The sequence below is a fragment of the Protobothrops mucrosquamatus genome, unplaced genomic scaffold, assembly GCF_001527695.2.
Source record: "Protobothrops mucrosquamatus isolate PMUCROS unplaced genomic scaffold, P.Mucros_1.0 scaffold129, whole genome shotgun sequence".
Lineage (NCBI taxonomy): Eukaryota > Metazoa > Chordata > Lepidosauria > Squamata > Viperidae > Protobothrops > Protobothrops mucrosquamatus.
Window position 1 is genome coordinate 1331830 of NW_015386496.1, and position 22047 is coordinate 1353876.

General features: G+C 34.6%; 1 protein-coding gene across 4 annotated transcripts in view; it reads left to right on the plus strand.

Annotated features, from left to right (window-relative positions):
- The window catches only part of ANKRD44 (ankyrin repeat domain 44), a 79864-nt gene extending 58927 nt beyond the window's left edge, over positions 1-20937 (plus strand). For 2 of the 4 annotated variants that reach the window (XM_029283550.1, XM_015813043.1), the window contains exons 17-27: positions 1113-1314; positions 3244-3322; positions 4758-4875; positions 6175-6388; positions 7270-7357; positions 8665-8748; positions 10240-10385; positions 12330-12412; positions 13764-13846; positions 14073-14164; positions 19655-20937. In XM_029283550.1, coding sequence (XP_029139383.1) covers positions 1113-1314; positions 3244-3322; positions 4758-4875; positions 6175-6388; positions 7270-7357; positions 8665-8748; positions 10240-10385; positions 12330-12412; positions 13764-13846; positions 14073-14164; positions 19655-19713 — 1248 coding nt within the window. In that variant the 3' untranslated portion in view covers positions 19714-20937. Of the gene's footprint in view, positions 1-1112; positions 1315-3243; positions 3323-4757; positions 4876-6174; positions 6389-7269; positions 7358-8664; positions 8749-10239; positions 10386-12329; positions 12413-13763; positions 13847-14072; positions 14165-18224; positions 18494-19654 lie in introns of those variants that run through there. The other 2 variants (XM_029283548.1, XM_029283549.1) reach the window with 1 other exon arrangement.
- Positions 20938-22047: the final 1110 nt, after the last annotated feature.

Genomic DNA, 22047 nt, shown 5'->3' on the forward strand with positions numbered 1-22047 from the left:
AGCAGGCAGGACTGGCCTAGGGGTATTTTAAAGGGGTTTTAAATTAAATTTTTAGTAGAAGCGGCCAAATTTAAATAGTTATTTTTAATCTTTTTAAATTTTGTATTGTATCATTGTTTTAAACTGGCTGTAAGCCGCCCTGAGTCCTCCGGGAGAAGGGCGGGGTATAAATTTAATAAAATCAAAATCAAAATCAAAAATCATCAAGGTACAACTTGCTGCAGGACAATTTAACAATTCACTTTCATTATTTAAAATAATTTAAAAAAATATTTTAATTTCTGTCATTCACATTTCATTTTGTCCCTCCTTTGGCATCCTTTCTTTCATGATCCCATTCTACATTTCTTCGGTATTAGTGTAACTAGTTGGCTGTGGTGAGTTGTCGTAGATCCTGCTGAGCTCCTGCTCAAATTTTTTTGCAAAATAGTTGGCTAATGTTCATTACCACATGTACAGAAGTACATACACAGAACAGCTTACGAAGTACTCTCCCCCCCAAACTATGTGCAGCTTCCATTTTGTGATTATGTAAACTTTTCCTTCAGCTTCTGGTCCAGCTGACTGACTGTGGCATCTACCTTGCCTTTGATCTGGGACTTTATCTTAGCTGTGTGGTTATTTTTACTTGTTGATGGTTCTTGGATTTAAGTATTTATTAGTATTCCATTTCTCTGTTTTCTTTTTTGTTTGATGTTATATGCTTCCCGGGATTTGATGTTATATGCCTTCTTTTGGATTGGTGTGAGTTATAAAAACATTTAAAAAAATAAAAATAGAAAAATGCTTGTCACCCAATTCAGATTCTTTTCTATTGGGATGCACGTGTTACTTATTTCCAAAAATTATTCTACATTCATTTAATTTTAATAGGTTAAAATCCCTATGGGGTTAGTTTATGTCCCAGTTTTAATTATCTTTTTAAAATGCAATTCCAGAGGAAAACCCTGAAAAGTATAGTTTATTTTAAAGAGGTAAATATCACATTGTGAAACAAGTTTCACCGGACTAATGAGATTTCTTCACTGTTCAGTTTTCATATCAGGAGAAATCTTGGTGTATTCTCAATGTTTGAAAATCACTGGTCTTAAGTAGCTCATTTTATTCCCTAGGCCTATAATGGTCACCATCAAGCATTAGAGGTGCTGCTTCAGTCATTAGTAGATCTGGATATCAGAGATGAAAAAGGACGTACTGCCCTGGACCTTGCTGCATTTAAAGGACACATGGAATGTGTTGAAGTGCTCATCAGTCAGGGTGCTTCTGTCACAGTGAAAGATAACATCACACAACGAACCCCACTCCATGCCTCAGGTAGGTGAGATGCTATTATTTTGAGACACTGACTACAGTTAAAAAGAACAGTATGTAGAAAAGCTCATGGGGATATCGGCTATGACAAAGTTTGGATTCTTTTTAAACAGAAAAGCCTCTTACCTCCTTAGTAGTGGGAGATAACTGCAGCAAAAATTGCAAACTGTAGTTTACATCTATTCCCATTGGTATGCTAGGTTCATTTTGTGTATTGTATGACCTCAGAGTTCTACATAATAATTCAAGTTGAAGAGAGAAACAAATTATAGCCGTTTTAGAAAATTACTATTTCACGTGAGTTCTTCATGAATAAGAAAATATAATAAGAGTGAAAATCTCTAAAATTTGTTTCCCCTGTAAATCCTCCTTCTTTGTTAATGAGCTATGCTCAAAATGAATTTTTACTAAATCTCCAAAAATAAAGAAATAAAGTAAGCACAACTTCTTACAGCTAGTCTTTGATTTACTGCTACAATTGGAACTGGAATTTCCATCACTAAGCGATACGGCCGATAAGTGAGTAATCCCATGATTGTGCCATAGACATTAAGTTAATAACTCTGGTCATTAAGTGAGTCACACTGTCGTTGAACAAATCTAGTTTTTCCCATTCACTTTACTTATTGGAAGCCAGCTGAGAAAGTCATAAGTGGTGATCATGTGACCCCAGGACCCTGCAACCGTCATAAATATGTGCCTTTTGCCTAGCGCCTGGATTGTGCTTACATGAGCATGGGGACACTACAATTGTAAGTGTGAGGACCAATTGTAAGTCACTTTTTTAGTGTCACTGTAATGTCAGATGATCGCTAAATAAATGGTTGTTAAAGGACTACCTGTATTCCCAAAACAGAGAAGGTGTGTGATCAGACATCTATAGTGAATCATGATCCTTGAATCTTATTACCAGTTCATCAAATTATCATGATTTATTGCAGGGTTGAGTAGTAATGGCTTTACAGATCTTCTGACACTTAGTTGTGCATGATCATTTTGTCCAACCAAACAGTACCCCAACACTTCATAAATATATCACTGAAATGAAGAAAGCTTAACATAACCAAAATTGGATTGGCCTGTGAAGTTCCACTCAAGTTCTAGTCCTTAGAACAAATTCCTGGGTTCAGAATTCTGCCTTACCTGAACCAGGCTCCGGTTGGTGATCTCAGCGTACTGTGAATTAGAGGTGACAAATCTGTTTCTCTGACTTGTACTTCCGGTTAGGCATTTTGAATTTAGATCAACTCATCTGTAATTGGATATACCTACTTAATTTTCCTTATGTCATAGTTTAGAATTGATGATATCTATAGCTGTTTCTCCATTAGTTTTAGAGTAGTTAACAAATAAACCAAGTACTATATAATATTTTGCATTGAAATGATGCATTATCTTAGCATAGCCTGATAGAGACCTCTGTTGGCTGAATATAGGTTTACATTGTCCACCAATAACAGTTGAAGCAGGCCATATTTGACTGTAATTAGATAGGATTTCTTTATAGTAGAAACTCAAAATTGCTGCTGCTGCTACTTGCCATATGTCTTTGGGTGCTACTGCAGTGTTGAAAACAATCTTGAAAAATATAATGCACATACAAAAATCTGAACGTCGTTTCTCAACTCTATATTTTCTCATCCCATCAAAGAAAATATGTATTTGGCTCTTCTTCCTATGATAGTCAATATTTTTGGAGAATAAGATTAAATAATTGAAATATTAATGAATATGAATTAAATCACCAAAATTCATATCTTAATTTACTTCTTATATTAGAAGATGAACTTCAGGGATGAGTATATAGGGATACATTTTTTCCTTGATGGATTATTCACAGACATTTTCTCCTAAATATTACTTGATATAAGTTTGACTCCTTCATGGCTTTTATTTGAAAAAACATTTAAAGTATGTCTTTCCCCTTTATAGTCATCAATGGGCATACATCATGTCTACGACTTTTATTAGAAGTAACAGATAACCCTGATGTAGTGGATGCCAAAGGACAGTAAGTTTGTTTCATTTTGACGCTTATAATTTGAGTGACCTTGAGAACATTTTAGGCAGTAACATTTAGATATCAATCGTGGCTATGTCCTCATTCAAGGATGTTCAGAAGTTAATTTAATATCTTCAGATTAAGATAAGGATAGGCTCCCCATGCCATGGCTAGCCAGTTAATGGTGCTGCTATCAGCTCTTCAGCTAATAACACTGGAGGCAAAGAGGAGAAAAGCAGTTGGACACAAGAGTTACAGCTGTAAGAAACTGGTGACGAAGAACAAGAATCATGGTTAAGTCTGTATGAGGCAAGAAATAGAAGAAGCAAATTTGCAGCAACCCTAAGGAAATGAAATTACAGTTAGTGTTGCACTGCCAATGTATGTTCAATAGATGTTTTTTCTGGGATTTCTGCTATAGAAAGCATTCCACCCCATGCCAGATGCCAGACATGTGTTCTTTATTTTACATCTTAGACCAGGGTCTTCAAACTTGGCCCTTTTATGACTTGTGGACTTCAACTCCCGGAATTCCTCAGTCAGCATGCATGATTCCCCTCAGAACATCCAGCTGTAAATTGCTGAAGGGCAGAAAACATTTTTTTCTTCTAGATTTTATAAACTGACTCTGATAATACTGCAGTGTGACAAAGAATTAAAATCCAGAGGCTGGTTCATAAATATAGCTATATGTTATGGACAATAGGATAGAATAAAAGTACCACAACTTTTTATCCCTTCGTTTTTTCCCATAATGGACAAATTCGAAATGGGCAAATTCCCCAATAGATATGGGAAAATGTTTCCACATAAACCTTTTTATGTAGACTCTGGCCTATTCCATAAATTGAACTTTACATTTATTTTTTTCAATAATAAGGTTAAGAATTAAGCATAACATTTTACAAAGAAACGATTCAGTGATAATATGGAGACTTTTTAAATGCAGTCTCATTTCAAATAAAAATCTTAGCTACATACAATGGTTTTATTTACTATCATTAACTATAGTTTTATTTACAATATGTATAGTGTTACTACTATGTTTTTAATTTTTTTTAATTAATGGTAGTGGGAGACATGTCTGGGATAGAAATTTAACATGCTGTTTTATTTCCATAATTGAAGGTTGGATTGGTGTCTATTCCTTTTCATGTTCTTTTTAGAGTTAAGAATATCCAAACAGAAACAATTAATTTAAGAGACGCAGCACTAGGTAAAGAAATAAACATTTGCTGCTCATTTTTAGATAATGGACAAAGATTGAATATTAATGCTTCATGAACCTCCAGTATTATTGAATCTAGCTACCTCTGGCAACATGGAGAGTAACTAATGAATATTACAATGTTTGGAGAAGTGGCAAATACTTTTGGATAATACATCGAGTAAAGTCACAAATCCAGGAATATATGATGATAGTTATGGGCCTCTCATTTTTTAGAACTCCACTGATGCTAGCTGTGGCTTATGGGCACATAGACGCTGTTTCTTTGTTACTTGAAAAAGAGGCATCCGTTGATGCAGCTGATATCCTGGGATGTACTGCTTTACATCGAGGGGTAATTTCTCATTTTATCCTGTATTTCTGCTGTATTTTTTTCAATTGCACATATGCCTAATAATAGTAGAGAAGAATACAGAACGCTAAAGCTGACTTTGATTCTAACATATATCATGCAAGCCTCTGAATGCAAGCTGCTTAGGACCAGCAACAATGACCTGGAAGCTGATGGATAGCCTTTGCTGGAAACTGCTCTATTAGATGCCTAAATTAGTCCTTAATTATTTTTTTTTAAAAGCAGTGTTTTATAAAAGAATGTTATAATATGTATCCTAATTGGAGAAGAAAATATGACAAAAGCTGTGCAGTACACAGCTATATAGCACTACCCTGGAGAGAGAGATTGGTCATACTATTTAGAGTTAAATATATGTTGGAGTTGGGGAAAGTACCAGAAAAATGCCTTTCTGGAGATGCAATCAAGTTTTTTAGATAGAGAGGCAGAATTTTGGTAATCCAAATTTTAATTACTTATTATGAAGGCTTTAAGGTTTTATGATGATCAGAAGAAAGACAATTCTTTTTTGAGGGGGCTGTGCTCATAGTTTTACACATCGGATTTGTCAAAAATCCTTCACACATAGCATAGTGGATTCATAGTAAGATTGTATATGCCTACTGACATATGTCAGTGCTTTATTTAGCATATCTAATCTAAGTTCCTCTATTTTTCAAACTTAAATAATGAAATACTTGGAACATGTTTTTCAATGATGCCTCATTCTTGTATTTATTTAATCATTTTTTTCAAGTAGCCCAATTTTAAATTTTTCTTATATTTCCAAGAATGCACAGGGAAAATTTAAAATAATTCCTAGCAGTGCACCATCACCATAAACACCTTATATTGGCTCTTGTGGATGTTTACTGAAAATGTCATTACTCCCAGCATGCTTGGAACACTTTTTAAATTTGTTGTGTTTGTACTGATAGTGATAGGAGCTCTTGGTCTGGAGGTCTGGAAGGAACCCTGATGCATATTTTTATAAAGAACACTAAAATTATTTCCTTTCATTAAACTTTTAGAGAAGACAGAATCCATTGTCCATGTTTCCATATATGCAAGTTACTAAAAAATCTTTGTCACTGACTGCCCAAGTAGAACATGTTTATTTCAGAAACAACCCCAAACGTTATCATTAATATTTCAAACAAGCTTTTTCAGTTACTACAAAAATAATAATAATCAGTTTTTGTTTATATTTATTTGGGATTGTTGATTATCTTGCGTAGCTTTATGAGATGAAAGGCATATTTTATTAAAATGAATCTAATTTTTAATTTTTATTTGAAAAAGATTATGACAGGGCATGAGGAATGCATTCAAATGCTGTTGGAACAAGAAGTATTAATTCTATGTAAGGATGCCAGAGGCAGGACACCTCTACATTATGCAGCAGCTCGTGGTCATGCCACATGGCTGAGTGAATTAATGCAGATGGCACTTTCAGAAGACTACAATTTTAAAGATAATCAGAATTATACACCATTGCACTGGGCTTCATATAACGGTAATCTTTTATGTCAAGCAGATATTTATTGCTGGCTATTAAGTTTGGTATGGGAAACTGCATGCAAAGAGAGATTACAGAGCTTCTAAAATAAAAGGTATCTTGTTGTAAATTATTAGAGATTTGGCACCATTCCCAGATCAACGCCATGTCTTTATGATCCACAGTGTCTCCATTTGACAACTGACCCAATTTCTTGCGAATGGTCCAGTTTTCAATCTGACACTCTGAAGCTCTAAGCTGTTTTTCAGTTGGTCAGAATTTCCCTTTCCCTGCCACTGTGTTGCAATACAGCAAGTCTCCAGGTTAAGAATGCCCCAGTTTAAGGATGACCTTTAATTAAGTTAAATATACAGTGATTCAAGTTAAATTCACAATAGTTCAATTCATTACACCATACTACTTAGACAGTATTATACAATAATGTTGTCCTGGCTTACATACAAATTTGACTTAAGGACAGACCTTGGAAATGGAACTCATTCTTAAACTGGGAACTATCTGTGTTTTGAACATATTGATGCTTTGTATTGAGCAATATGATGGAGTTATGGCAGCCCTCCCAAACAGCAATCACAGTCGCTTTTTTATATTACCAAATGAATAAAATTATTTTATTTAAAAAAAAAACTGGGAGTCATAAAGCATATGCAGACTATCTTAGGTTTAATAACTTGTATCTTCAGATCAACCACTTTGGAGAATTTTTTTCTAATCAGCATGAGCAATATGCTGACTAGAAACGGAGGGCACCATTTTGATTCTGGATAAAGTATCTTCATAGAATCAATACCAAACTGAATGGTACAGTATAGTTCTTTTGACAATACTAAGCACTTTTTTTGTTTTGGAACTTGAAATTATCCTCTAATCTCTTACAGGAAATGAAAACTGTATAGAGGTACTGCTGGAACATAAAGCTTTTTGCAACTTTAATGGAAACTCTTTTTCTCCATTGCACTGTGCGGTGTAAGTAGAAATAACAATCAATTTCACTTCCTATAGCATAGGCTGTGTGCCAAGCTAAGCTGGAATTTAAAAAAATAATAAAGCTTTGAGATAATGCTATTTTTATAATATTAGTCCCCAATCCAAACATGCACACAGCAGTTAAAATGCCTTCTCAGCAAATTTCTATAATAGGAAATGAACCGTTTTCATTATAATTTATGTAGTTTTGATTGCCAGTTTTTCTGTACCATAAACCTTAATTTCAAATTGTGCTCGGAGGTGTTTAATAAAAGCAAAAGTAAAGATGGGGTCGACCTGAACTGAACATTAATGAGACATGGTCATAATTATTTTCATTTTTTGCCTGTAGTACAAAAGTGGTTGGCCATTACTTTAAGGCTAATATCTATAGCCTATAGTACAATATACTCTGTTGATCACTCATCCAAGTATTAAATGGGCACATTCAAAAACAGGAAAAAGTCTTGGGACACTTTGATCATTAATATATTTATTACAGAAACTTTTGGAGTTAACTCATTATTCCTGAGGGATGTTTGATTACTGGAAATAAATTGGAGAAGACCTACTTAGTGACAATGAGTTTGCATAGTGATACTATGTTAAGAGCTCCCACTCTCTCTTTAATCAATGCCTGGGGATGTTATTATCCTTAATAATACTGATGTAGTCAAAGTAAAAATGGGGACAGAGTATTTAGCTCCCTTGTCTGTATTATTGTGGCTTTGTCTGTTATTGCTGCTAAGTAGCTATGAAAGCAGCATCCCAGAGTGGCAGAGTTACGTGAACAGGAAAGCTATAATAAGAAACAAATTAAAATATATATTACCTTGCTTTAAATGAATATCTTTTAAGGAAGTCATTTCACACATTTCTATTAAAAATTATAGAAGGTCTGTATACTGTATGTAATATGTATAAAGGTTAAAGTGAATGTACAAAGGAAGAAGTGGAAACTGTCCTCATTCATGTTTTGATTCCCCTTCTGATTCCATATTCATTTATTGTAATTCCTGAAAAAGCCAATGGAGTGTGATTTGTGTGCATTAGTGGTTCCTTGTTCATGCATGTGAACATATAGGCAGTTCTAAGGAGAATAATATGTAAAGATCAGTTAACCAGTCATGATTTATACATTATACACGTACTGTGCAGACTGTGCTATGGACAAAGCTATAAATCTAAGGCTACCAAAATTCTGAACTGAAGTGTAATGATAAGCCTGTATTGAAAATAAACCCAGAGAAATCCAGTTAAAGTATGAAATAAATTACATTGAATTAAATAGTATCCTTCCTTAACAGAATAAATGATCATGAAAATTGTGCTTCACTACTCATTGGGGCATTTGGTGCTGGCATTGTTAATTGCAAAGATGAAAAAGGAAGGTAAGAATTACTTTGATGAAGTGTTATGCAGTCTATTACCTTGTTTTATTCATTAAATTTCTATGCTGCCCATCTCACTGATATAGCGATGCTGTCTGGCTTATAATAAAAATTTAAAAAGTGCTAGAAAACAATTAAAATCAGAAAAATTGAATAGAAAAACTAAAAATCATGATGATGGGCGCCTTGTGGTGAGGATCTTTTCTGTCCAGTCAGCCACCTGCAATGTAGCAGGCCCCTATTGGAGCCTTAGGCCAAGTAGCAGAGCCAAGGTTTTAGGCTCTACCAGAAGGCCAAGAATGTGGGCAGAGACCTCACCTCTAATATATAATTCTCACCTCTAATATATAAATGTATATAATGAATTATAGTTCCATTTAAAAATGGAGACAGTGGTTTGTATTCATTTATTAATGGAAAATCATTTCATATGCCAGTAAAATGGAACGAAAAAACAATTTAAAAATGTTTCCTCCTTATTGAGCACCCCGTGGCCCACTTACCTCACCCAATTGTCCAAAAGAGGATTGCTAGAAGAAATAAAAGAAAGTCTAGTTCCACTAATAAAGATTTTCACCAAGTCATAGATACTTGCTTCAGTGAAGAAATACCAAACTGATTGTATCTGATGGGTTGAAATATAACTAGTGAACCCTTAAAAAGCTGGGGTTACTAATTTCATAGATGAAGAGAGGGGAGGGGAGAGGAGAGGAGAGGAGAAAAGAGAAGAGAAGAGAAGAGAAGAGAAGAGAAGAGAAGAGAAGAGAAGAGAAGAGTTTATTGGCCAAGTGTGATTGGACACACAAGGAATTTGTCTCCGGGCATAAGCTCTCAATCAAACAACAAAGTGATAGGTCACAGATCATAAATCATAGTTACAATAATTAATCATAAGATACAAACAACAAGTAGTAAATCATAAGATACCAATAGAAGAAGATAGTAGGATAGATGAGAAGATGAGAAAGAATGAGAAATGAAAAAGATGAGAAGATGAGAAGGATAACAGCAATACAGCCTACTACATGGGTAAAATATCTTTAGGCCTAAGACAGTGCTGTGGGAATTAGCAGAGTGATGGCATGGTGATACTGTTGATAATTAGTGCTGAACTCAGCTAAAACCAAATATTGATTGCCTTAATAAAGAAATCTTCACAGAACTTTTGTAACAAAGCTTTGTCAGTTGTGGCTCCTCGCCTTTTATTTTATAAGCTTTACACTTGTCTCCTTTTAAGTAATTATTAAACCCTATCCATTTTCTTTAAGATTTGAAGGAATCAGATTTGTGTTGCTATTGAGCATCCCTGGTTTTTTGTGGCTTTTGTTCTGTGTTGAATTTTGTTTTACCTATGAATATTACTTTATTTTAAATGATAATATATTTTGTCCTGAAATATTAGATTAAGAGATGGATTAGAAATAAAGATAAATGATAGAAATAATAAATCACTCAAGTAGCCAAATGTTTCTATGTTCCATTTTTTCCTAGAACTCCACTTCATGCAGCAGCCTTTGCTGATCACATGGAATGCTTGCAGCTACTTTTAAGTCACAATGCACAAGTAAATGCTGCAGATAATTCAGGGAAAACTCCACTTACCATCGCTGCTGAAAAGGGGCATGTAGGGACTGTAGGTAAGGAATTGCTTCCTAGGAACTGAACAAAACTGATATCATTATATATCTTTATTGCTTCTGTGTATGATGTCTGCAGATCTTGCTATCTCTCTCTCTTTTTAGGATCTCCTTAACTCCATCCAGCTATATCTTTCTCCATTTTCTCCTTCCTTTCATATCATTCCAATATCTATTTCTTTAGATATTTGGTTTGCAATTCAGTTTTATTAATTTTTTCTATATGACCAGTCCATTCAATGTATTTTCATACTGGCCATTCACTTTTGTATTCAGTCCACATTCATTTATCCAGCACCCATTTATTGTAGACTACCTCTTCTGGTTTTATCTCCTATATTTTCAACAAATATTCCTTGCAATATATTTATATCAGCAGTTGCACATCTTAAAATTCCCCATCCATTTACCTGTCTTTAATAAATATGCTATCCTTTTAAAGAGAAACTTTTATATAATCTATTCATATAATGTCATTCTTAAATAAAGTTTTAATTATTCATTATCAACTGGTCCTCTGAGTAATGTAAAATATAAAATTTCCATCATTTGTACTATGCTACCAGGAAAGAGCATATGAGGGAACACATCAGCAGTATAAGAACTTGTTACTTTATTATTTGGGAATAGTAGCAATGAAATGTTAAACAGTCATTTAAAGCCTGGTTATCTCTAGTCTGGACTACTGCAATGCACTCTACGTGGGGCTACCCCTGAAGAGCATTCAGAAGCTTCAACTGGTGCAGAGTGCAGCAGCAGCAGCATGGGCAGTTCTTGGCGCTCCAAGAGCTGCACTATCTGCTGGTTCGCTTCTGGGTACAATTCAAGGTGTCGCTTATCACCTTTAAAGCCCTGCATGGCACAGGTCCAGGTTATTGAGGAACTGTCTCACTCCACTGAGACTGGCCTGCCCCATCCGCATCAGCATGCTGCAGGCCCCATCAGTCAAGGAATTCCAGCTGATGGGGTCTGGGAGAAGAGCCTTCTCTGCTGTGGCTCCTGTCCTTTGGACCATCTTATCCCCTAGGTTGAGATCGGCTCCCATCCTTCTGACTTTTGCAAAGCCTGAAGACCTGGCTGTGCCAGATGACTTGGTGTACCAGACGACTTGGACATCCCACCTCTTCCGCTGCGCAACCTGTTCCCTCCCTTCCCAACTTTTAACTAAAATTTTATTTTTCATTGTAATTTCCATAGTTATTATTATGGAAATATTTATCTTTTGTGACTTTAATGCTTTTAATGCTGTAAGTCTCCCAGAGTCACTTTGAAATGAGATGGGTGACAAATAAATTTAATTAATTAATTAAATGAATAAATAAATGTATCTCTAAAGCAATGTTGAAGAAATTATGTCACATATAAATTGTTTACCATACAGGCTGATGGATGTTCAGAATTCAGAAAACATAAAATATGGAATAAAAAATTGATTGTCTGAGCAACTGAATTTATAAGCTGCCCCATTCCAGATGACTTTGGACAGCTTTACAAAATTCAAACAACAGTACCAAATAACCATAGCAATAGAAGTAGTGATCAAAACCCTCCATCCATATTCCTCATAACACCCGGAGCCCATTCATCCTTCTAACCCAAGGTGATACCCTGGAACAAACATGACCCAGACAATATCATTCACCATTTGTGATCCTACCTTTTCTACAGTTTCTTCCAGCATTTTTCATGTTACAGAAAATCAATTAAGAAGGAAAATGTAGAATAGTTGCACTATGCTTTTTGAATAGTAACACTAAAAGCCCTTTGGGGAGAAAAACATTGCTTTATGTTGCTACTTTATTGCATTTTGTTTTCATCTCTTTTATCACAGTTTTATTTTTCTTACTAATTTATTATGTAAACTTGATCTGAAGAGTCTGAAGATAGTTGAACTGATGTTATGTATGTAAACTTATGAAATATTTTGTTTCTTTGGTATTTTAGATTTTTTGGTGAACAGTGCTAAGGCTGATTTAACCTTGATGGATAATGACTTGAATACGTCATTGCACTTGGCTAGCAGTAAAGTATGTTTAAAATTTGCTTGCTCTTTGTTAGTTCTGAGAATTTCTAATTTCAGTATGAACCCATAACCCAAGATAGTTTTCCCATATATATCAGCTCCTGTGAGTCTTCACTATTATATTCGTAAGGGAAATAATCCTGTAGACCAGTGAGCAATAATCTGTCTCATCCTAGGGAACTCCTGTTCTTTGATCTTACAGTTTTATGATTATGATTTTATAGTTATTTGTTTTATTGTTGTGAGTTGTGTTTAAGATGGGTGCCAAAAGAAATCTTTTAAATAAGATCAAGTAAGGTAAAGTGAATTGTTTTTTTAAAAAAAGCTTTATAGCAGTCTTTTTCCAATCCTTGGATTTTCTTTCAGTCAATTATTACTAAGCCAAACAATCAATAGTAGGAATGGTGATAGAGGAAGCTTACAGAACAAGGAAAACTCTCTAAACCAGTGGTTCTCAACCTGTGGGTCGGGACCCCATTTGGGGTCGATTGACCATTTCATGGGGGTCGCCAAGCAAGGCTGTCCACCATTTTTTTTTGTCCGCCATTTTTTTCCCCTTTTCCGGCGGGTGCCTTACCTCCCTTGGGCTGGGCCAGCTGGTGGTCGGCCTGCTCCGTCTCTGCCGCTTGCCAGCTACGCCTCGGCCGGCGCAGGGGGTGGAACCACACATGTGCGGTGCTCCCGGGCAGGGAAAGTCCTCGACTTACGACCGGTTGGGTAGTCCTCGACTTACGACCGGTTTAGTCCTCGACTTACGACCGGTTTAGTCCTCGATGTACGACCGGTTTAGTCCTCGACTTACGACCGGTTGGGGTCGCGGCATTAAAAAGGTTGAGAACCACTGCTCTAAACCTGAAGAACAATTGACGTCACTTTTTCTTTTGCTTGAATATCATGACTTGCTATAACTGATTGTATTCCCCCCCCCATCTGCAGTGTGATGGCTTTGGCTAAGTAGAAAACAAGAGGCAGGTGACTAAGATATAGGCAATAACAACGTGCATTTAGGAAACTTGGATGTTAGGTTGCCTTTCAGCATTTTTAATTCCTTCTACTGTAGAATTTGTAGCTTGTTTGTCTCCCCAACCCTGCAGTACATCACTTGGGGGGGGGGGCTACAAGCTACAAGTTCTATCAGTAGAAAGAATGAAAAGTACCAATAAACTAACAAATACATTTCAATCAAAGCATCTTGTTCTTTCAGCTCAACGCACCATGGTTTTCATATGGAAATCTCTGTTCTCACATCTGCTAGACTTCCTTAAAAACTAACCAAGATCAGATTAAAAAAAACATATGTTTTCTAGAATGTTCCAAATATAGTTAGATATTGTGTATGTGTGTTTGTTTTCCAGGGTCATGAAAAATGTGCCTTGTTGATACTTGACAAGATACAAGAACCGAGCCTTATTAATGCAAAAAACAATGCATTGCAAACGTAAGTATATTAATTAACGTGTATTTTTTTAACAATTTTGATAACATCAAAGTGTCATATAATTTATATTTGTGCATTTTGAAAACAGAATTCACATAGCGTTTTAATGTAGTTAAGCACTGTACATAATATTATAGTAGACCTTTTGAAACAAACTGTGCATAATATTATAGTAGACCTTTTGAAATACATCAAACCTACTGAATCTAGATATTACATTTTCTAGACCTCTTCATATTGCTGCACAGAATGGCTTGAAGATGGTAGTTGAGGAATTGTTAGCAAAGGGGGCATGTGTACAGGCAGTAGATGAAAATGGTAAGTGAAGATATTCATATTATCATTTATGAACAATAAATGAAGAATATATGAATATGTTTTCTGAAATATTTTAAGCTTGCTGACAGTGGTTATTAATTTCCAAATTGTAAAAATAGAATTTGTGTTATCACAAACAGTTTTGTTTAAACTATTATATAAAAACAACTCCCATTATTATTTCATTTGAAGTATTTTGTTGACTATACCTTATGTAAAATAACAAAATTTAGAATTTTCTAATTTCATAAAGACATCAGAACTCTGATAAGGAAGAGGGCTGCATTTTAAATGTATTAATGCATTCATTTTATAGAAGAATGCAAAGCCTATAACATAATTTTTAACTGTATCCTGATTCTTTCTGAAGCCATATTTCCTGTTCTGATCACAATAAGTCACTGCTATTGTGTGGCCTTGGGTGAAATATAATGAATAATAAAATAAATATAATATAATGAATAATATTTAGGCAAATCACTTTTCATTTTGAATTTACATATACTATTGCAACTGACATATCTGATCATTAGATGGTAATCTTCTAGGAAAAGTACACCAATCTCTAATCAACTATATCTCAATCAGGATCTTATGTACTTGGCTTTGTAGACTCTGAGTGCTTTGGATGAAGGTTTCTCATAAATTATTCCTACACTAAATTACAAATCATTGAGAGAAGTTTAAATTCCATTTGGCATGTACTGTCATGTTTGAAAGGAGATTTATATTAAATATGCCAAATGTTTATATGGATGTATGAAAGTCTTAAGCATATACTTAATATAGCTTTTAGGATTTTGGCCTTGGAGAGCTACATATTAATCATATTAACCATATTCTTAATTAAATATTGGCCAGATATTGCACACTTGGAAGTAAAATACTAACTAGAATCCAAAGATAGGCATTGGTCTTTTGAAGAAAAGTTATATCAAAAAATACTGGCATGTTTTTATGAAGTCATTGACTGCTTCTTTCTGTACTTATTAAAGAAGAGATATTTTTCTTAATATCCAAAAAGTCCATAAAATTCTAAAGACATTTCATAGGGGAAGGAAGGCCCATTACTTTATGTATTTTTTATTAAAAATGCAAAGCTAGTTCTTAAATAATTTTGAATTGTATGATGGCAGTTAAACTTATAACTTTTTTTAATAAGAACAAAGGACTGAAATAAGATACACCCACACAAACATATACACACAAACACGAACCAATCTTCTTTCTCAGTTTTTGGAGGAGTCATTTTTCCCAATTCTGTGAAATTTTGAAAAAGACATGAGTAGTTTCAATCTGTGACAATTCATTTAATGAAGGCAACTGGAAGTGCTGACATTTCTGTCCTTAAGCAGCATGGTCAGGTGATATTGCATTTACGACTGTTGCTTTGTGATGGAAATTCTGGTCCCAGTTACCATTGTTAAGTGAGACTACCTTGTAAAAAAGTACTTTTATAAAATTACACACTCCACCAGTGGTTTGCTGATAAATGCATAATAAATACCGCCGCTGATACTAATTGAAGGGCAAAAGTCCCTAGATCCAATATACAAGTGAAAAGCCAAATTTATTGAACTTCGCAGGGGACAGAATACAAAGTTCTGCCCACTAACAGGAGGAAAGGCAAACACTTACATAGAGATTTTTATAATAGTACTCCCAGCAATTCTTCATTACTGGCCCTGATTCAGTTTATTCAGAAAGCTTTGAATAACATTCAAGAGTCAACTTCCTTATTTCAGTAACCATTCCTAGAGGTTGCACTTTCAGTCAATGAGTAACCTATTTGTAAGTTTGTGAGCTTTAAAGGAATTTATTAAGCATTATAATCATCCAAAACCATTGTGTAGGACAGGCTGATTTAGCAAGACCTAAATCAAAAAAACTCCAGCTAGATTGGGTAGTTGCAAAGAGTTGGCATCCAGGCTATTTTCACAATTTTGAGATCATGTTACTGTATAATACTGGCTTATATTGTCTAGCTACCCCAGTAGTTAACATCTCTCAAAGCCTCAAAGGCAAAATGGTTGGGAAAGGCTTAGCAAGCAGGTGGTAGACAACCCGAATAAGATATATTTTCCAGTAGACATTATGCATGCACATTTGTTGCTCTAATTATGTGATACACTACATATACTGTATCACTACATATCTAGTGCTGCAGCTGCTGCTCTTGCTGGAAGGTTGCAGAGCAGTAGTAACTGGTGCACAAAAGAGGATATGCTAATGACTTCCCTGAATCCCCTAAGTTAGCTTATCGCCTTCTCTGGTAATGAATGTTGTCGTACCAGTTTCAAAGTAAAGTTCAACTACCTTTCCAGTTAACATTCTACATGAAATAGGGTATGGCACTGTGTCCTTCATTTCCATTGGAAAATGGTTTTGAGCCATTTATTTATCTAGATATAGTATTTGAATTAGAATGAAACTGTAATTGCACCTGTATGGCTTCAGATCTATTCTGAAGCTTCCATTTATTTTCATAGCAGATAGAAAACACCCATTAAATATCTTACTGCTGCATGGAAGTCCATATTCTAAATAAATTATTACTATAAGTGCAAAGGGTATCCATATCAATTTCCATATTAAGTGTGTGTGTATAAAAGGCAATCCACTAATAGTAGAGGTATGGGGTGGGAGGTTCAGCAAATACATAGTTTATGAACATCTCTTACACTTTCACAGCATGTTGATGGTTTGCTAAATGCTATGATTATTTTTTAATATTATGACTCAAATAGACAATCTAGCATTTAGTGCACCACAATAATTATTGGGATATTGACTGTAGATTGCCCATAGTATTTGTGTTTAGTCTTCATTCATTGAGTTAGTGAAATGGAATGAACCTATTCTCCCCCGGGGCTGAGTATTCTTCCCATTTCCTGTCTAGCAACAAGGACTTCTGAAAAGTTCATCTGCTTCAGCAAGTGTCGTTTTAACTAATACTAAACATTGCTTTGGAAAGCCATATTTAACCAAGAACAGAAGTGGAAAAAAATTATTTCAATTTCCTGAATATATGGGAAGACCTAACTGGGAAACTAGTCTCATTTGCACTGTGTTTAAACTAAGGAAAGTATTGCCAGAAATACAGAAAAAAAATACCAGTGTCTTTTTCTATGGATTATTGTTGTTGCTGTTGTTAATACTTTATTTCTCTTATCTGTGGAAAGATATCAAGCTTCCTTCTCATTGCACAGTGCAAGATAACTTATGAACAGGCTTTTTTAAAAGACACCTGTGTGTATGTGCATGTATGTGTGTGTGTTGACATCCAATTTCTGTGATGCTATTTGTCATGGGATATCCAACAAGCTTCCCTGATATTCTGGAAACATACAAGCAGAAAGAAAGAAGTTGCCATTTTCTTAAGATGCCACCTGCTTTTCACTTTCCCTATGAGAGAAGATTTCTCTATCTCAATAGCCAGTATATAGTAAAGAGCACATTGCTTGTCCTACAGAGAGACTCAGCTGTCACATTTTAATAAACATGATTGAATTTAGCTAAAATTAAACATTTGGATTATTTATAGCTTGCCAATATTTAGTTTTCTAATAGAAAATGTTGCAGAATTAATCATCCATTATAATAATGCTAATCAGATTGTTATTTTTGTAAAATACAATAATCTGTATTATTAATTTGTTTTCTTAAATATTACATAGTTTCTTTTGAGTGAAAGCCATTGCTCTTAGAATAACTCTTTTATGAACTTCTATCTTGTGATTAAGTCTAACAGTGTCTTGGCTCATATTGATTCACATTGTCCTCCAGGACCATGGTCTACCTGTTTTAATTTCATTTTGTGGAGATTTTAAGTTGCCTTTTGCTTTTTATTAAATAATGCTTGTTATGAGAACCACTTTGTGAATTACGTACCTTCCCAGCATGTCTAATTTTAAAAGTAACCCTGGCTTTGTCTGCTGTGATGGTGACTAAACATACATCTCCTAGCTATGATCTCATCTGGAGATGTATCCAAGGAATGCTCAGATCTTTTCCTAGTTCCCTTAGTACTAACCATGGCTTTGTCTGCATTTGTGCCCAGGTCATACACCAGCCCTGGCTTGCGCTCCTAACAAAGACGTGGCTGACTGCCTGGCACTCATTTTGGCTACCATGATGCCTTTTTCTCCTTCCAGTACAATGACGCCACTCAACTTCGTTTCTTTTAAAAAAGACCATTTGAGCAGGACTCTTCTCTGCAATAGCTCCAATATGAGCAACACTCTTAACTCATATAGTAAAACCTTAATGAATGATGAAGGAGCAGAAAATGGATACAATGACAATGATTCTGATTCTGAAACATTTTGACTTTTTAACATTCAGTGCCCCTTTCTTGATTGCATTTGCATTTAATCTGAAATTTTCTTTAGAAACACCCGAATTCCTGATTTTCACCTGACCTTCATTTATGAATGAGAACAGCAAAGAGTAAAATTTGCAATTAAATAGAGCCTTTTAGAAAATTTAAGGATTTTTTTTTTTAAAAAAATGCACTCTAATTAATGTTTTGCTTCCGGCACTACTGTGCTTTCCATAAATTCTAAGGGCTCTTCTGGAAGTCTCTACCTCCTATTATATGCAGAAAAAAGAAGCTGCCTTTTTCTGTTTTGACAGCACAAGTAAACAGGGAACTGTTATGTTTATATTAATATGTTAGCTATATTATATTGCTGATATAAAGTCATTTTTCAAGTAGGGTGTTCTGGATTGTCAGAAGACCTTTCCATCTCTAGTATCTCTTGTATAGATATATAGTCTTCATTTTTTAGGTATCTTTGTTATAAAAACCAAAGGTAAAGCCACAAATTTTGATTTGGGTTTGAACAAATACTGCCAATATCACCATTTTCTGTGGCAAGTCAGACTTCTAAATTCATCACAGTAATACCCAATAGGTGTTTTTAGAACAATTGAAATTTGCTGCTTCCATTTGCAATTTAAAATCATTAGGATCAAATCTTGTTTGCCTCAGTCACAACATACCCACCTGCAGCTGCAACAAAGAGATTAGTGTAAGGGCAGATGAGATTTGCCTTATTTTTGTTACCATTCAGCACAAGCATGCGTGATTTATTTGCACTCTCCAAGTAGGGATCCTTGGGAACTTGTCTTACCTGTGCTGTCCAGCAATTACTTGTTTTAGGAAAAACCGGTTCTAAATATAATGCCTAATGCACCTAAATGTTTCACCCTGCTCATTTGAATTGACTTTTTGTTATCTTTATGTGTAATGTGATTTTTATCATAAGCATTGTCTGACTTTTTTGGAAAGTATACAACGAGATAGATTGCAGTCCTTCATATTTACCATTGCTGTGCTAAGATGCAAACAGGAGACAAAACCAAAACATAAAGTGGAAAAGTTAAGTAATCATACAAAAGGGAACTAGTTTGTACTAAAACAGTCCTGCTGGCATCAGTTTACTTTTTAAACATTTGCATTATGAATATCTACTCCTTCTGCCAAAGCTTCTAGGTCGAACGGACCCTTTTCCTCGCCTGAGAAAGGTGTACAGAAAGAAGAGTGAGACTCTTAAAATATAAAGAACTAACCAGCTATACCATGAGGACCAAAAGGCTTCAGAAGACTTTATTATTTTTTTAATAATGCAAGGAAAAAAACAAGTAACTTTTCTAATCACAAATGCACAAATAGTGTTTTCTGTAATTAAGAGTCTTGGGTTATTTCTAGTAGATACTTTGACATTTGTAACCGATGATGATGTGTTGATCACAGTTTATTTTTCCAGACCAATGTTCGTACTTGTAATGTTAAATGTGTTTATATTTATTTGAAATGAAACAAGTGCCCAGAAAAATTGACCATGGTTTGTCCTCCTTCTTAATTCTATAATGTGTTATTAGCTATGAATTTAAGCAAATTTAGTGTGCTGAGTTTGATGGAACAAATGCACATAGTTATTATTTTCAGCTCTTATATAGCCAATTGGGAATAGCTTCAAAAGCCAAGTGCTGTTCATGCACATTTTATCAAACGCAGTGGAGGAGTACATTGCACAATATCTGTTGGCAGAGCAAAGGGGAACATATAAAGAAAAAAAAGTGTGATTTAGTCTTTAAAAGGGGTTGAAAATTTGTCAAAGTTCAAAAGGAGAATTGTAGAATAAAGAGGAAAGTGTCCTTCCTCGTTTATGGAAGCAAAATACATTTTTTACCTGAAACACAAGCAGTAGCCTGCTGCTTTGTTATCTATTCTACACAGGTATTTGAAATAATTTAATATAACCACTCATTGCTATATATCGAAGTATGTTAGAGACAGAATATGTGAATTTATTCTTGGATGATCAGTAAAATGTAACAAACAGCAGCACAACAGTTTCGCTCTGCTTGTATAAACAAGATTTGCCAGAAAAGCTTCCATCTTGAAACTGCACCTTCCTCTAAGTCAAATGTATTTTCATTCTGGACTGTATGTTGCAAAAAATAGACAGAAATAGACATCTTGCATTGTAATGGAATTTGCAAATATTTCCACTTTGAAACAGCTGTTTCTGCACAACATTGTTCTGATTTCACTGAAAGTGTTCTGTTGCTGTACTGTACCAGTATTTGAAGAAATGTTACAAATTCAAAATGCTTTGTACATATCTAAAATGTAATCCTTGTAGGAGACCCTTTATTTTCAGACAGGTGACAATGTTCCTCAGATTTCAGCCATTTTGTAGTTACACTCACACACAAAAATGCCTGAGATGAAAAGGTATCATTAAAACTGACCGAAACTCTCAGTTGTTTCTTTTTTTTAACCCCCAGCCAGTGTATCTATTGAGAGAAAAAATTCCCAGCAAATACTGCTGTGACAGATATGATATCTGCCAAATTTCTTTCTCAACCCCCACCAAAAGAAAAACTACGATCAGAAGTACTCCCATAAATCAATTGATCTTTCTGCCACATGGCTGTTGTTTTTTTTGTCCCAACTACTGATTAACATATTAGCAGTTAATTTTTCTCTCACCATATAAATAAGCACAAAGTTATGCACTTCTTTTCTAGGAACATTTACTACCCCAAGCTCTATTTGAATGAATTAGGGTAATGAAATATTCTCCAGTTGTTTTTCAATTTGATCCATGATAATTAACAAAATTCTCCATCATGACACACACTTTCAACCAGGTCTTAGAAAAGTTTTTCATACTACAATTTGCATTCTCTAGCAATGATAAAATAAAAAGAGACTATTTTTCTTAAGAATGCAAGTGTGTATAAATTGTCACAAACCTCTAAAACACAAAATGGTCATTATGAATTTTTAAGTAAAAGGCAATATTTATGCACATATTTTGAAATTGCAATATTAGCATATATGTATTTTTAAATGATATTTGTATGTTGACTAGGAACTATAATGTAAGAGGCCTCACTAGTTATTGCCTTGATTCCTATTAAATATGGAGGATGTTAAATCCTGTTATGAGTTTTAAGGTATTTATTAAATCCTGAGGACTACTGGGTGTTCCTTAAAACCCACAAATAAAGTTTTGCAATGAAACTATGGGTGTTTCCCAGCAGAAAGATCTTAATCATTTATAAAAAGTAGTTTTACAGCTTAGTTGATTTTGAAAAAAGAAAAGGAAATGAAGCAAGTGAGGAAAATATAGGAAGGTCACTCTGTTTTCTTGACTGTTCAGCAAAAATTTCACTTGGATATCTCCCAGGGCTGCACAAGTCACAAACTTTATTAATGAGCCAACAATTAGAATACTTTCATGTTATAGAACATAATAGCCCAGTTGTATGGCACTTCAGGAAGTGGGAGATTATTGTATGTTCTAAATGTGCTTTAAGAGGAGAAGGCTAATGTTGAGTCATTTCTGCTTGTTAAATTTTTTGGT